This window comes from Coturnix japonica, chromosome 15 (assembly GCF_001577835.2).
Source record: "Coturnix japonica isolate 7356 chromosome 15, Coturnix japonica 2.1, whole genome shotgun sequence".
NCBI lineage: Eukaryota > Metazoa > Chordata > Aves > Galliformes > Phasianidae > Coturnix > Coturnix japonica.
In genome coordinates, this window is record NC_029530.1 from 7,739,934 (window position 1) to 7,751,071 (window position 11,138).

Here is an 11,138-nt window from a genome sequence, read left to right on the forward strand (position 1 = left end):
GTCAAAGGAAGTCAATAAATATTAACTGGAAAGAAGAAGTTCAAGGGCCAATGAAAGCAGTCATGTGTAGTTGAATATATTAATTGAATATATTAGAAGATAAGTGAAAAACTCAAACACAAAGATGTGAAACCAAAATGCTAGGAGTAATTAAGGGGAATGTGGTGAAATAGCAGCCAAGGGAATCAGCAAGGAAGGCCTGAGAAGGAGGGAAGTGCAGGAAAGGAGGAAATGAAATCACAGATGTTGGGTATAAAAATGCCTATTAAATACTCAAAGGCAAATGTAAGAATAGTAACGGAAACCTCTCTGGAAAAGAAAAAAGAGTAGCAATGAGCACGAGAAATGTAAAAGAATGCTATAGCAATAGCAAAAGTAGAAAACTAAAGCAAGCAATGGTTTCTTTGGGCTCAAGCTAGAACACTGACCACTCAGTGCAAGAGTCAGTGTTTGCTTATGGAATTAGATGATTGTTGTATGACAATGACTCCAGAAAAATTGGTGTCAATGTGAATTACAGCCACCTGTTGTTCTGGAAGTTCAAGCTTCCATTCTTTGCTACTCTTGTTTCCAATCAGTATGTTATTTTATCTGGAAATGATGAAATTATATTAAGATATAGTCCAGATATAGTTTGGGGTTGAAAATACCACTGATCAACTGGAAAGCACCTAATTAAACAAACAGTCACTTGAAAGAGGGAATATTATATAAGTCTTATTACCTCTGAGCTACTCATCTTCCTCTGGAACTGTACCACCAAATTTTGAGTTTCTATTTCCACAGCATCCTACAGCGTGTCAGCAGTGATGTGAGCAGTCTGGGTATCTCCATTTCAAGCAAAAAGACCATGTCGTTTCTGTTCATGGGAGAAGCTTTAGAAGTTGGTTATAAAAGCTCTTTTATTCCATAGGCTGTTCCAAAAGAGCACTGGTAAACTTGGCTAACCCGGCTGTGGATATGATTTAGAGTCATCTGGGACTGCTCTGAGCTGTCTGCATGGGAGCAGCCTCTGGCAGGGTCCCTGCTGCTATGACTGTAAGACATGGAGATTCCTGGCCAAATCTTTGCTTTGCCCAACGCAACCACAGCCCTTCTATAACTATTGTTCATAGTGCAAACCCCAACAGTCCTTGTCAGGAGGGTTAATACAGAGAGATGCGCACACCTTGCTTCCTTCCTGAGACCTCCCTTAGCCCCTCTCACCAGAACAGTATTGCAGATTTCCTTTATGACACCTTTCCATGGGGACAGTTTGAATGGGCTGTAGCTGATCTCTGAATTTTCTTCATTTCTCCAAGGAAAATACACAGTTGGGGTTCTCTATTATGAAAATGACATCTCTCTATAGTAACACACACAGCCATAGCTGCAAAAGTAGCATCTTTCTCACTTTCCTTCCCCACTTTGGAAGTACAAGGAAAAATCCTAATCTTTACACTGTTATCAGCATTCAAAGTGAATTTTCTGAATCTGTTTCTCCTTATTATTTTGAATTCTCATAGGAACTGACCTGCACATGTAGCACAGACAGTAAAAGCTGTAATAATACCCCTTCTATTTTAATTTTATTATTATTATTATTATTATTATTTTGTATTTTCATTAGTAAAGTAGATGCTAGAAAGTAACATAAGGAATTAACGTCATCAAAACCTCAGTAATACATACAACAGAGTAAGCTCTAGATTAGATCAAGAATTGTGTTCTTTTTCTCTGGCTGTCAAACAGAGATTTCTCCTGAGTGCTATCAAAGACCAGTAAAATCTCTTTCTCACTTTCCTTTTATCTCTAACTGAGGACACTCATTTGCAAACACCTTTATGACTCTTACACACAAAACTTCCTTATCTAACTCAATGTGCATCACTTCAAAAGGAGGCACATTTCTCCTGGCAACCAGAGCAGCAGCCTTAGCAACAAGACAGCTGGAGAATTTTATTTTCACATAGTTAATTCTGGACAGTATGTTCTGTTTCTGCTTTCCCATGTCATTGCTCTTGCAGTGTTGATTTAGTATTGTGCAAGAAACGGTACAAGTCAGTCACTGGTGCACCGCAGAGACATCACTTGAAAAGCAGCAGATGAACTTTATACCTATGATGCTGCTTCCTCTAAGAAATGGTATAAGAGTAATGGCTGATGGAAAGCTCAAAATGTGAATTTCCCCCATGACAGAATTACTACAAAGAAACGTGTGAGGAAGCTGATGGTTTTCAAAACCTCGACTTCCCTCCACAGAAACAGTAACAGAGAATGATATTAAAATATTAGCTCTACAGGCCCACATCACGGCCTGTCATAGCATCTGGTGGTGCTGAGAACAGTTTGGAAGGTTGTTATGAAGTAATTTATGCTGATTTTCTTAGCAAGAATAACTTTGGGAGGAAAGTTAAAGAAGGTGGAAGTGAAAACATCAGAGCAATTTGGGGTATTACTTGGGCTAGTGTCTTACAGAACTGCTGGGTTGTCAGCACCCTCAGTCGAGCTAGAGATCTCTGTTTCTAGTAGGATCAGAATAGTTCTACTTTATTGTGTCCAACATACATTTATATACCATTCACTTCAAACAAGAAAACCCCATTCTCCTACCAGTGCCTCTAATCAGTTAAATGGCCCTGGCTCCTTCCAAACAACAGTGATAAAGGGAGAAAGGTTTCTTAAAAGTAACAGGGTTAACAATGCCTATCAAAAGAACCTCCTGTCTACCCTCAGGTGCAAACAGACACTGCTGGCTCTTTGCCTCACACACTGCTCCCCCAAGGTTTCACAGCGATGGGGTCTATCAAAGAGTCTGATAAGCTCTTTGGTGACTCGCTTGCAGTTACATCTTCCCCCACACTGGGGGTGCTCAATAAGAAAGCAATGCTATGATGGCACTTATCAATAGACTGCTATTATGATAATTTTCCTGTCCTAATCCTGAATGTGTGTAAGGAAATGAGTTATCATATATTTTAATCTTATTAAAAAACAGAATTTACAGGTAGAAATAATAAATGCACTCACACCTTCACCTGAGTCTCCTCTTGCAGGGGCTGCTGATATTCTGCACGCCAGTTTGGTTCCTTTACTCGTACTCAAATTGAAGACTGAGCCAGATGAAATCCAGGAACTGATCCTGGGCACACTCTCCAACTGTCTGCGCATAGAGGTTTCTGAAGAACTGGCAGCTGATGCCATCACCATTCTGAAGGAAAAGCTGAAACATCCCTCAGCAACCATCAGAAGCAAAGCGGCTCAGGTCATTTTAGAAATTGGGTAATGAAAACCTATAGTACTTAACCCAAGAAAGAAATACTAATTTAATGACTGAATCAAGTCCACTAGTGGGACAATGTTATTCGTGGAATAACGTACACTGAAGGTGGTACATTTCACAAGTAATATCAGCCTGTAAGAACATGCAGACAGAAGACTTCTTGAAGCCACAACTGCTACAGATCTCTCAGAAAGCAGGAGCTGAGATGAGAAGTCATTCCTTCTCCTATTTGTCCTTCTGTATTAGCAATGAAATCAGGTCTTTTCCTGCTACAGAACTGCTAGGAAGAAAAGCTTGCATGAGAAATCATGAACAAACAGGTAGAGGAGAAGCTCCCTTACTTTACAACTGCTTCCTCAAAAAAATTAAAGGTTTTTATATTAACTTTGTATATTAAACTGGGTGAAAGGCCACTGTCTGACAATCACAAATGGAAGGGCTCAATGGATGTGTAGTTTAAAGAGGTCTGCGCATCATATTGTTTACAAAATAATTGGCACAAAAAGCTTCTTAACTTCCCTTAACAGAATGAGGCCTTAGAGACAGAGACAGTAGATACAGTGAGTGATAGAAAAAAGTCAGGAATTGACCTGCAGCACAGACATCCTCTGCTTTCTACGTTGCTGCAACAGCAGGACAACATTAAATATCCCCCACACTAAAGAGGATGGAAAGAAAGAGAGAATTGACCTAGGATAAGAATTCCTTGCAGGCCACAGGAGTTGTTTAATCTGTGTAGGATTCAACAACCAGGTTTCCAACTAACCACCATTAAGACTACCAGAACTGCTTTCTGAATCCTGTTCCTTGCTGCAGATTCCTTGCAACTTTCTATGTTCTAAAACAGTAAAAAAAAATCCAAACACCACCCAAAAATAGCCCAAAAATTGTTAAATGTTCACATGTAGGTTAATATGATACAGTCAGTGATGGATCAGCAAGGAGACTTAACAGACTCCAAGTATGAACAGACATCCCTCTCTCTTTGGCCGCAGTGCTTGCCATCTGTCTAACAGTTGGAACATTTTGACTCCAAAGAGAAAAGTGCAGAGGGCCGTGTCAGCCCTGCTGTCAGGAAACAGAGCACTGCTGCAGGGGGTCAGGCATGGGGAGCAGCTGTGGGTGGTGGCACGGTTAGCAGACATCAATAAAGCATCTTAACTATCTCTTCTACACAGAACCCACCCAGAGGGAAAAAGCAAAGCGTGTGAAGAGGTCATTCCACTACTGGTGAGCCTGTTAGAAGATGCGGATCCTGAAGTCCAAGCTAGTGCAGCAGGAGCACTGATGTTTGCTACCATTAAACCTAAGGGTGAGAGAAAGAAGTGGGTCTGTTGGGCTGCTTTTTAGAAATCCAATTTTAAGGCTACTTAAAAACAAAATCTATGCCCCCGTCCCCAACCCCACAAATCCTCAGTCTCTAACAGCATGAAATCTGTATAAGAGTTTGTAAGATTAGGATGTTTCTTAACACCTGTCTAAGAACAGCTGCTGATACCACTGTGTCTAGAGACTGCAGTGTATTCCATATTTCATTTTCCTGAAGTAGGTAAAAAAATAGCCACTGCTGTGCCATGTCCATCCAGAGTGCTGCACCAACATTTCCTGTACACACACAGAGATCCAGATACCTGGATCTGCTCAGAGTCACCTGCCCTACTGAGAACTACTTCCTGGAAACCTTTTTTATGGTTAGAGGCAGCTTCTCACAACTAAGAGAGGAGAAAATATTAGTAATGCTTGTTGTTGTCTCAAGTAAGCTACAAGACACTGAAAATACTACCTGCTAAATGTTCAGTGTGATGAGAGAATAATTAGAATTAAAATAACAGTGGTTGTGTTCCAATCCTCCCCTGTAACTGTCGCTCCTGGCTTCCAAAAACAGCACAGGCAAAGATCCATGTGTTTGAAATGTCTTTAAAAATAAAAGAATGGAAGATGTTCTTAAGGGCATCTAATCCCCCCCAAAACAGTTGATCCTATCATTTGGTACCTCATACCTCCTTAGATGCTGTAATGGAATAACAACATACAAAGCATATGATGTTTACTAAGAAAGGTCTTTTTCCATACAAATAAGCAGCTAGCTGGCAGCCAGCTCAGGGCTGGAAAAGCAAAGCATGTCCTGCATCACACTGCACACTCTGGGGTGTTCAAAGCTGTAACTAGGCAGGAAGTCAAGAGCAGCAGTTCAAAATCTCGTTGATTATACGTAATAATACATTTTAAAGACAGCTTATTTTTCTACAGGGAGATGCTTAGCCCTGCGTGCTGAAGCCATTCCACGGTTACTGAAACTGGTTGCTAAGGAAAATAGCAAAGCCCGTCTGAATGCAATCAAAACCCTCACTATGTTGGCAGAAGTGGGTGAGGGTCGCAAGAAGCTCCTGGAACGTATAGACGTGTTTCAACAGTGCCAGAGGGACCCCAGCGAGGCAGTGAAAAGAGCCACCAAAATTGCCATCAAAGTCATCCAATGGAAACCTGTCTGAAGAGGTGGCATTGCACAGAGATCTATTGCCCTCTGTTGTTGCACAATTATACATGACATCCAAAAGCAAAATTCTATTGTTCTTTTCTTCCAAAAATTCATTTGTCAACAGCTTTGTATCTGTGTTATGGGTCACAAGGAAAGCAATGGGGAAACAGAAAAGCTGGCAAGTCTGACATTCTCCACTAGGAGTTATCTCCTGGGATACCATGCCAAGATTTTCCTGAGATATAAGAAACTGACTCTTCTGAGTTTTTAATACACATATGTTATATGTATAATCTCAGCCTGTCAGCACCAATCTTTAATCATATTAAAAAGAAAGGTTCATAATTAGCCCTTGTTCACACTAAGAAAATGACCTAACAAAAGGAGTTCATAGGAGTTCTATTGCAAACGTATGATGAGCACAGGATTAGAACCATTTAGAGCATCACTGCTGATAAAGTGATGGCAACGTCACAGACTTTTGTGGGGTTACACCAGGTAACACTGCAGGGGGGACAGAGACCCTGATGGGGGAGGCTGTTTAGTCAGAGTGAGGAAGAAATGTGCCTCTACATCTGTGCTATTACCTGGTACTTTGTACTTTTGTACAGCTGTGGTCCATCCTCTGATGAAGAAAATCAACAAAATGGAGGTTTTGTGCCAGAATGGGAGTTCTACTATTGCGGCTCATTTTAAAGGGATGGGAATAGGTCAAGAGGAAAGTCAATCCTGTACAGTTTAGTCCAAGAAGAGTTCAGATGTTCCTTCCATTAGTGTTCTGTGATTTACAGCTGTCTGAGCAGAGAGATGAGGAGGTAAACGAAACAGAACTGAAAATGTCAGTTCCCTCCTTTAAAAAATAATGTATTTTTCTCCTTTTTCCCCACTTTTTTCTAATTCAGTGGGTTTTGTTTTTTTTTTCAAAATAACTTTATAGAATTGAATATAACATCCAAAGTTCAAGCTGTCTAGAGGAAGCTTATTCAACAAGACATAAATTGCCTGAAGGAAATATAAGGCAGTTTCTGATTTTAGAGCTGATGAGCAGTTGAAACTGGGGAAGTTCAGTAGCAATTAATTACCATACATTTAAGGTAGATCACAACTGATACTGCATATTTCTCTGTATTTGCTAGTGTGTAACATAAGAACCATCCACAGAAGGCCTGGCAGGATAAATCCTGCCCACTAGAAGTGCTCAAGACAAGAATCACTGTTAAGCTGACCTGACTTCACAGGAAATCCCACATTTCCACTCAGGTTTTGCTGTTAATTGGTGTTCTTCTTAGATAGAAGTTACCATGGCTAAAAAGAATCTGTGCCATCTGCACAGAAGGGGGTTGTTTGTCAGGCTGTACTTCCACTGCAGGAGCCCAGTGTTCCTCCCACTGTAAAGCACAATCTCATACTAGAAACTGTAGGTGTGATTAAAGTTAAAAGATTTTTCTTCCATAGCGTAACCAGAGGGAGAATTTCCTCTCCTACAAAGACGTGATTTAAAAGCATTGAATCAGATGGATTCATTCCCTCTGGGCAGGGCCTTGCGGAGGCTCTGCCTTTTCAGCACACTTTATGTGTACGTAAGGCACTCACATGTAATAGATATTGATGCCTGAGTGCATCCAGTTCAATAAGAGAGAGACAGGCAGCTTAATAACAGCGAAACCATTCAGTAAAGGACAGGGGAACAAGAGAGAACAGTAGTTTCACCTACATTTACAAAGCTGCTGCAGGAAAATGCAGTAACAATCACTCCAGCTCAAGCATCTGTCACAACCTTCCCCCTGTAATGCAGGTATCACATTTCAGCAAGTTAGCAAAATAATTATCTTGCTCAGATGTAGGAATAGGACCATCCAGACTGAACTGCTGTGACAAGAGGAAACTTAGCTGACTTGGACCTTAAGTACCATATCTGAGCATCTCCCTGATAGCTGCTTTAAAGGACAACATGAGCTGTTTCCAAATAAGACTCTGGCATGGCGTCTGTGCCTTGTCTTACATACACACACAGTACAAGAGCTGAGCTCTGGGGTGAGAGCGTCAGCCTTTCTCTGAATCTCCCTGCCTAGACAGCGACTAGAAGGCAGAATACAAGCTTACAGCTCTGAGACAGAAGTAAGGAAATAAAGCAAACATTGAAAAAGATTTTAAAATAGAGAAGTGAGTGAAAAACCTGAAATATTCAGATTTACACAGAAGGTGTTTGGAAGGGAAAAACAAACCAACAGAAGTCTCATGGCATGAACAGAAATCATTAGGTAAAAAAGAATTGAGTAGAGAGTACACAGAACACGGCTGGAATTTTTAGGTTCTGAACTCTCAGTATTTTCACTTCTTGTTAAAACTTCCTTTGTATAATTTAACATATTATCACTTAATGACTACTCTTATCTAAAATTAAAAAAAAAAAAATAAAAATCCTTATGATTAAGAATTTACTTTCTCCTCTGAGGTACATTGCTTACTGAAACTAAAAGAGAACAGGATGTACTGACGTTATATGCATTATAAAGCCAAAGCATCTATTGATCTTAGCAATGCTTTTACTTCTGTCAGTCGTTGTTTAATTGCTGAGTATTTCCTTGTCCTTAAGGCAGAGCACAAAAAGAAAAATGCATATGAAAATTCTTCTACAAGTGACATTCTGGTGAAATGAAATGGTCATCTATAACAGCAAGTGCAATGGTAGGAACAGTCTCATATTCCCTATGAATTTCCTCAGCAAGACGACGCTGCTGATGGTACATGATCCTAAATGGACAATCCAGAGAATAGGATTTTTAGGATCATTCCAACCTATGTTCCACAATTCCACATCATGGATTTAGTCCTAGGTTTGTGTGTCGTGTTCCTACCACATGAGGAGCACAGGGCTACCCACAGTAACTTCCCACTTTGAGATGAGCCAACAGCCCTTGGTTTGCAAGGCCTGGCAATTAATTGGCACTCCAGACATCACCAAAATGATCGGCTGGATAAAAGAAATAAAGCAACATGACTAACAAACACTTTCCCTTTGTACTGACCGAACTTCCAGTCAATTATACTCAATAATAAAGTTGCAACAGACTCAGTCACCCAAATGCTAACTATCCTTTTGTATTGCTTCATACATATTACAAACACTTCAATTAACACGTTAGGATCTGGCACTGTTACACACTGTAATTAAAATCATTGCTTCAAAAGAACACTGTGCACACAGCCAGTTTTTAGCACTTTCTGCTCCACAGTGTTCTACACTATGACAACATCAGCACCTCAGCTGATTTTATCATCAATGGAAAATGATTAGCCTTTCTGGCTCAAAGTCAACAATGATTAAGGCCCAGATATAATTAATATGGTCCTGGGTCGATACTGGAATTAATTCACTTGCACCCTGCGCAGATCAAGCTTTCAAGTCAGCTGCCTGACATCTCCCAGTGACACCAGCAGGATGAACGGACACATCAATGGGAAGTGAGATCCTCTTTCACAAGCCCTGTGCACAGCAACCCAAACAGGTACAGCTCATTTCTAATGCAAAGCTTAATGTTATTCTTCTCCTAGCAGCTTCCAAGAGGTAAAGAATATTATGTCTCTTTGTTCTTGCAAATACAGACTCACTGACCTGTCCTCATTTGGTTTTGAAAGTCCAGGAGCTGGAAACCATTCTGCTCTCATACAAATCCTGTCCTGGGAAATATCAGCTTTTAAACCATCCCAGTTCCAAAGCAGGGAGTACTTTTGCTTCACACCAATTCACTTTCTAATTAAAAACAAGCATAGAAAAAGAAAACCAGAATCAAATTCAGTTTCAAGACGCTAAGTGACACAAGTAAAAACACTACACAGATTAAGGGTGGGCTCGTACCTACCTGAGCTGGAGGCTCTTCCTGGTGCCCCAAGGCCAGCAGGGAGCTGCTGGCTGTAGCACACACAGCTGCTCAGGCCCTGAGCACTGCCAGGTGAGCACCACAGCACCAGGGGAACCCTTCTGCAGCTTGATGTGGTAGGTAACAAGAAGATTGAGTGTTCCTCAGGAGGAAAACAATCTGACCCGTTTTATTAATACCAAGGGCAATAACCTCAGGCACTAGTGCTGGTTACGCAGTCTTTCATCGGGTAGATATTGGAATGAGTCAAGTTGTTCTTTACATTCCCTAGAACAGCCCTGAAAAACACGCTGCATAGAAGATGCCATGAATCACCAAGTAAAGAAAATAGTTTGGTTCAGAATTGCTCATCTCTCTTATCCACGTACTGCCTGCCCTCTGCTGTTCCACATGTGACACCACCTGCCAGGCTAAGCAGGGTTAGCTCAATGCTGAGCCATTCCCTCACATCTCACTGCCTTGCAGTAACACTGAGCATCCAGAACACGGAGAAAGAACATTAATCGTTTTGGAGGAAAAAATAAAATAAAAAAGGAGCAGCCTGTCCTCAGAACAACTCACCTGTGACCCTGCTGAGTGACTGCCTTTCCCCAGGAGCAGTGGATTCAATACCCCTCCAATCAGCCTTTCAGAGCAGACACAGCTCTGCATTCTTAACACCAACCACCACTTCACCTCTGCTCTTCATTTTTGTGCCAGTTTTAATTCATTTAAATTATTCCTCATTTTGGCAGTGGAAAAAGTGACCCGTGCAGGTGCAAAGCTTGTTAGTGACGGCAGCTGCTGACATTCCTGGGTCCAGGACAATCACCTGTGCTGAGAGAACTCAGCCTTGTGCTCTGTGCCTCAATGTCTGCAGCACAGACTTCCTGGTCAAAACTAAGCAGTGATTACTGCACCTGTATTCCGAGTTAAGCCACAGACCTGAGCTCCCTCTTTAACTGCTTCACACCAATGCATGAGCTTTTGCCATGATAAAGCTGGAAAAAAACCCAAATTCTGAGCTCTAAGAAGAGTGTCCTTATAACCAGAATAGTTAACACTTGTGAGGCACTTTGATACATTTGTTGAATGATACAGAAAAATGAAAACATAAATGATAAGTGGTTGCCCTGCTCAGGATTGGGCCTGAAAGTAATCTAATGCTCAAGTAAAATACCTGACTCACTTTGCCTGTGTTCTGGATGCATCATTGCTGTAATTGCCCTGCACTGTGCTACTGGGTGAAGTTTGAATTGTAATTTATCTTGTTTTGTATAGTCAATTTTAAATGATTCTGTATATGGAACTGGATGTTACTTTACTACACTGGAGTAAGTTGTAACTCTACATCTCATCTGCCAGGATAAGCCTGGATGTTACAGGATGGTCTAAAACAGAGCTGTGATGTTGACCATGAATGCAACACCTACCAAACCTGGGTGACATTTGTTAATCTATTAATTATTAATCTAAAGCCGCCCATGGTGACATTGCGTGGCTATGTGAAATTGTACAGAACTGGAGCACTCCTAAC

At 41.0% G+C, this 11,138-nt stretch overlaps 1 protein-coding gene across 1 annotated transcript in view; it reads left to right on the top strand.

Annotated features, from left to right (window-relative positions):
• Nucleotides 1–6,086, top strand: part of RSPH14 (radial spoke head 14 homolog) — a 53,489-nt gene extending 47,403 nt beyond the window's left edge. Inside the window, exons 4-6 of the mRNA XM_015878223.2 lie at nucleotides 3,036–3,261; nucleotides 4,441–4,574; nucleotides 5,513–6,086. Coding sequence (XP_015733709.1) covers nucleotides 3,036–3,261; nucleotides 4,441–4,574; nucleotides 5,513–5,754 — 602 coding nt within the window. The 3' untranslated portion in view covers nucleotides 5,755–6,086. The remainder of the gene's footprint in view (nucleotides 1–3,035; nucleotides 3,262–4,440; nucleotides 4,575–5,512) is intronic.
• The last annotated feature ends 5,052 nt before the right edge of the window (nucleotides 6,087–11,138 follow it).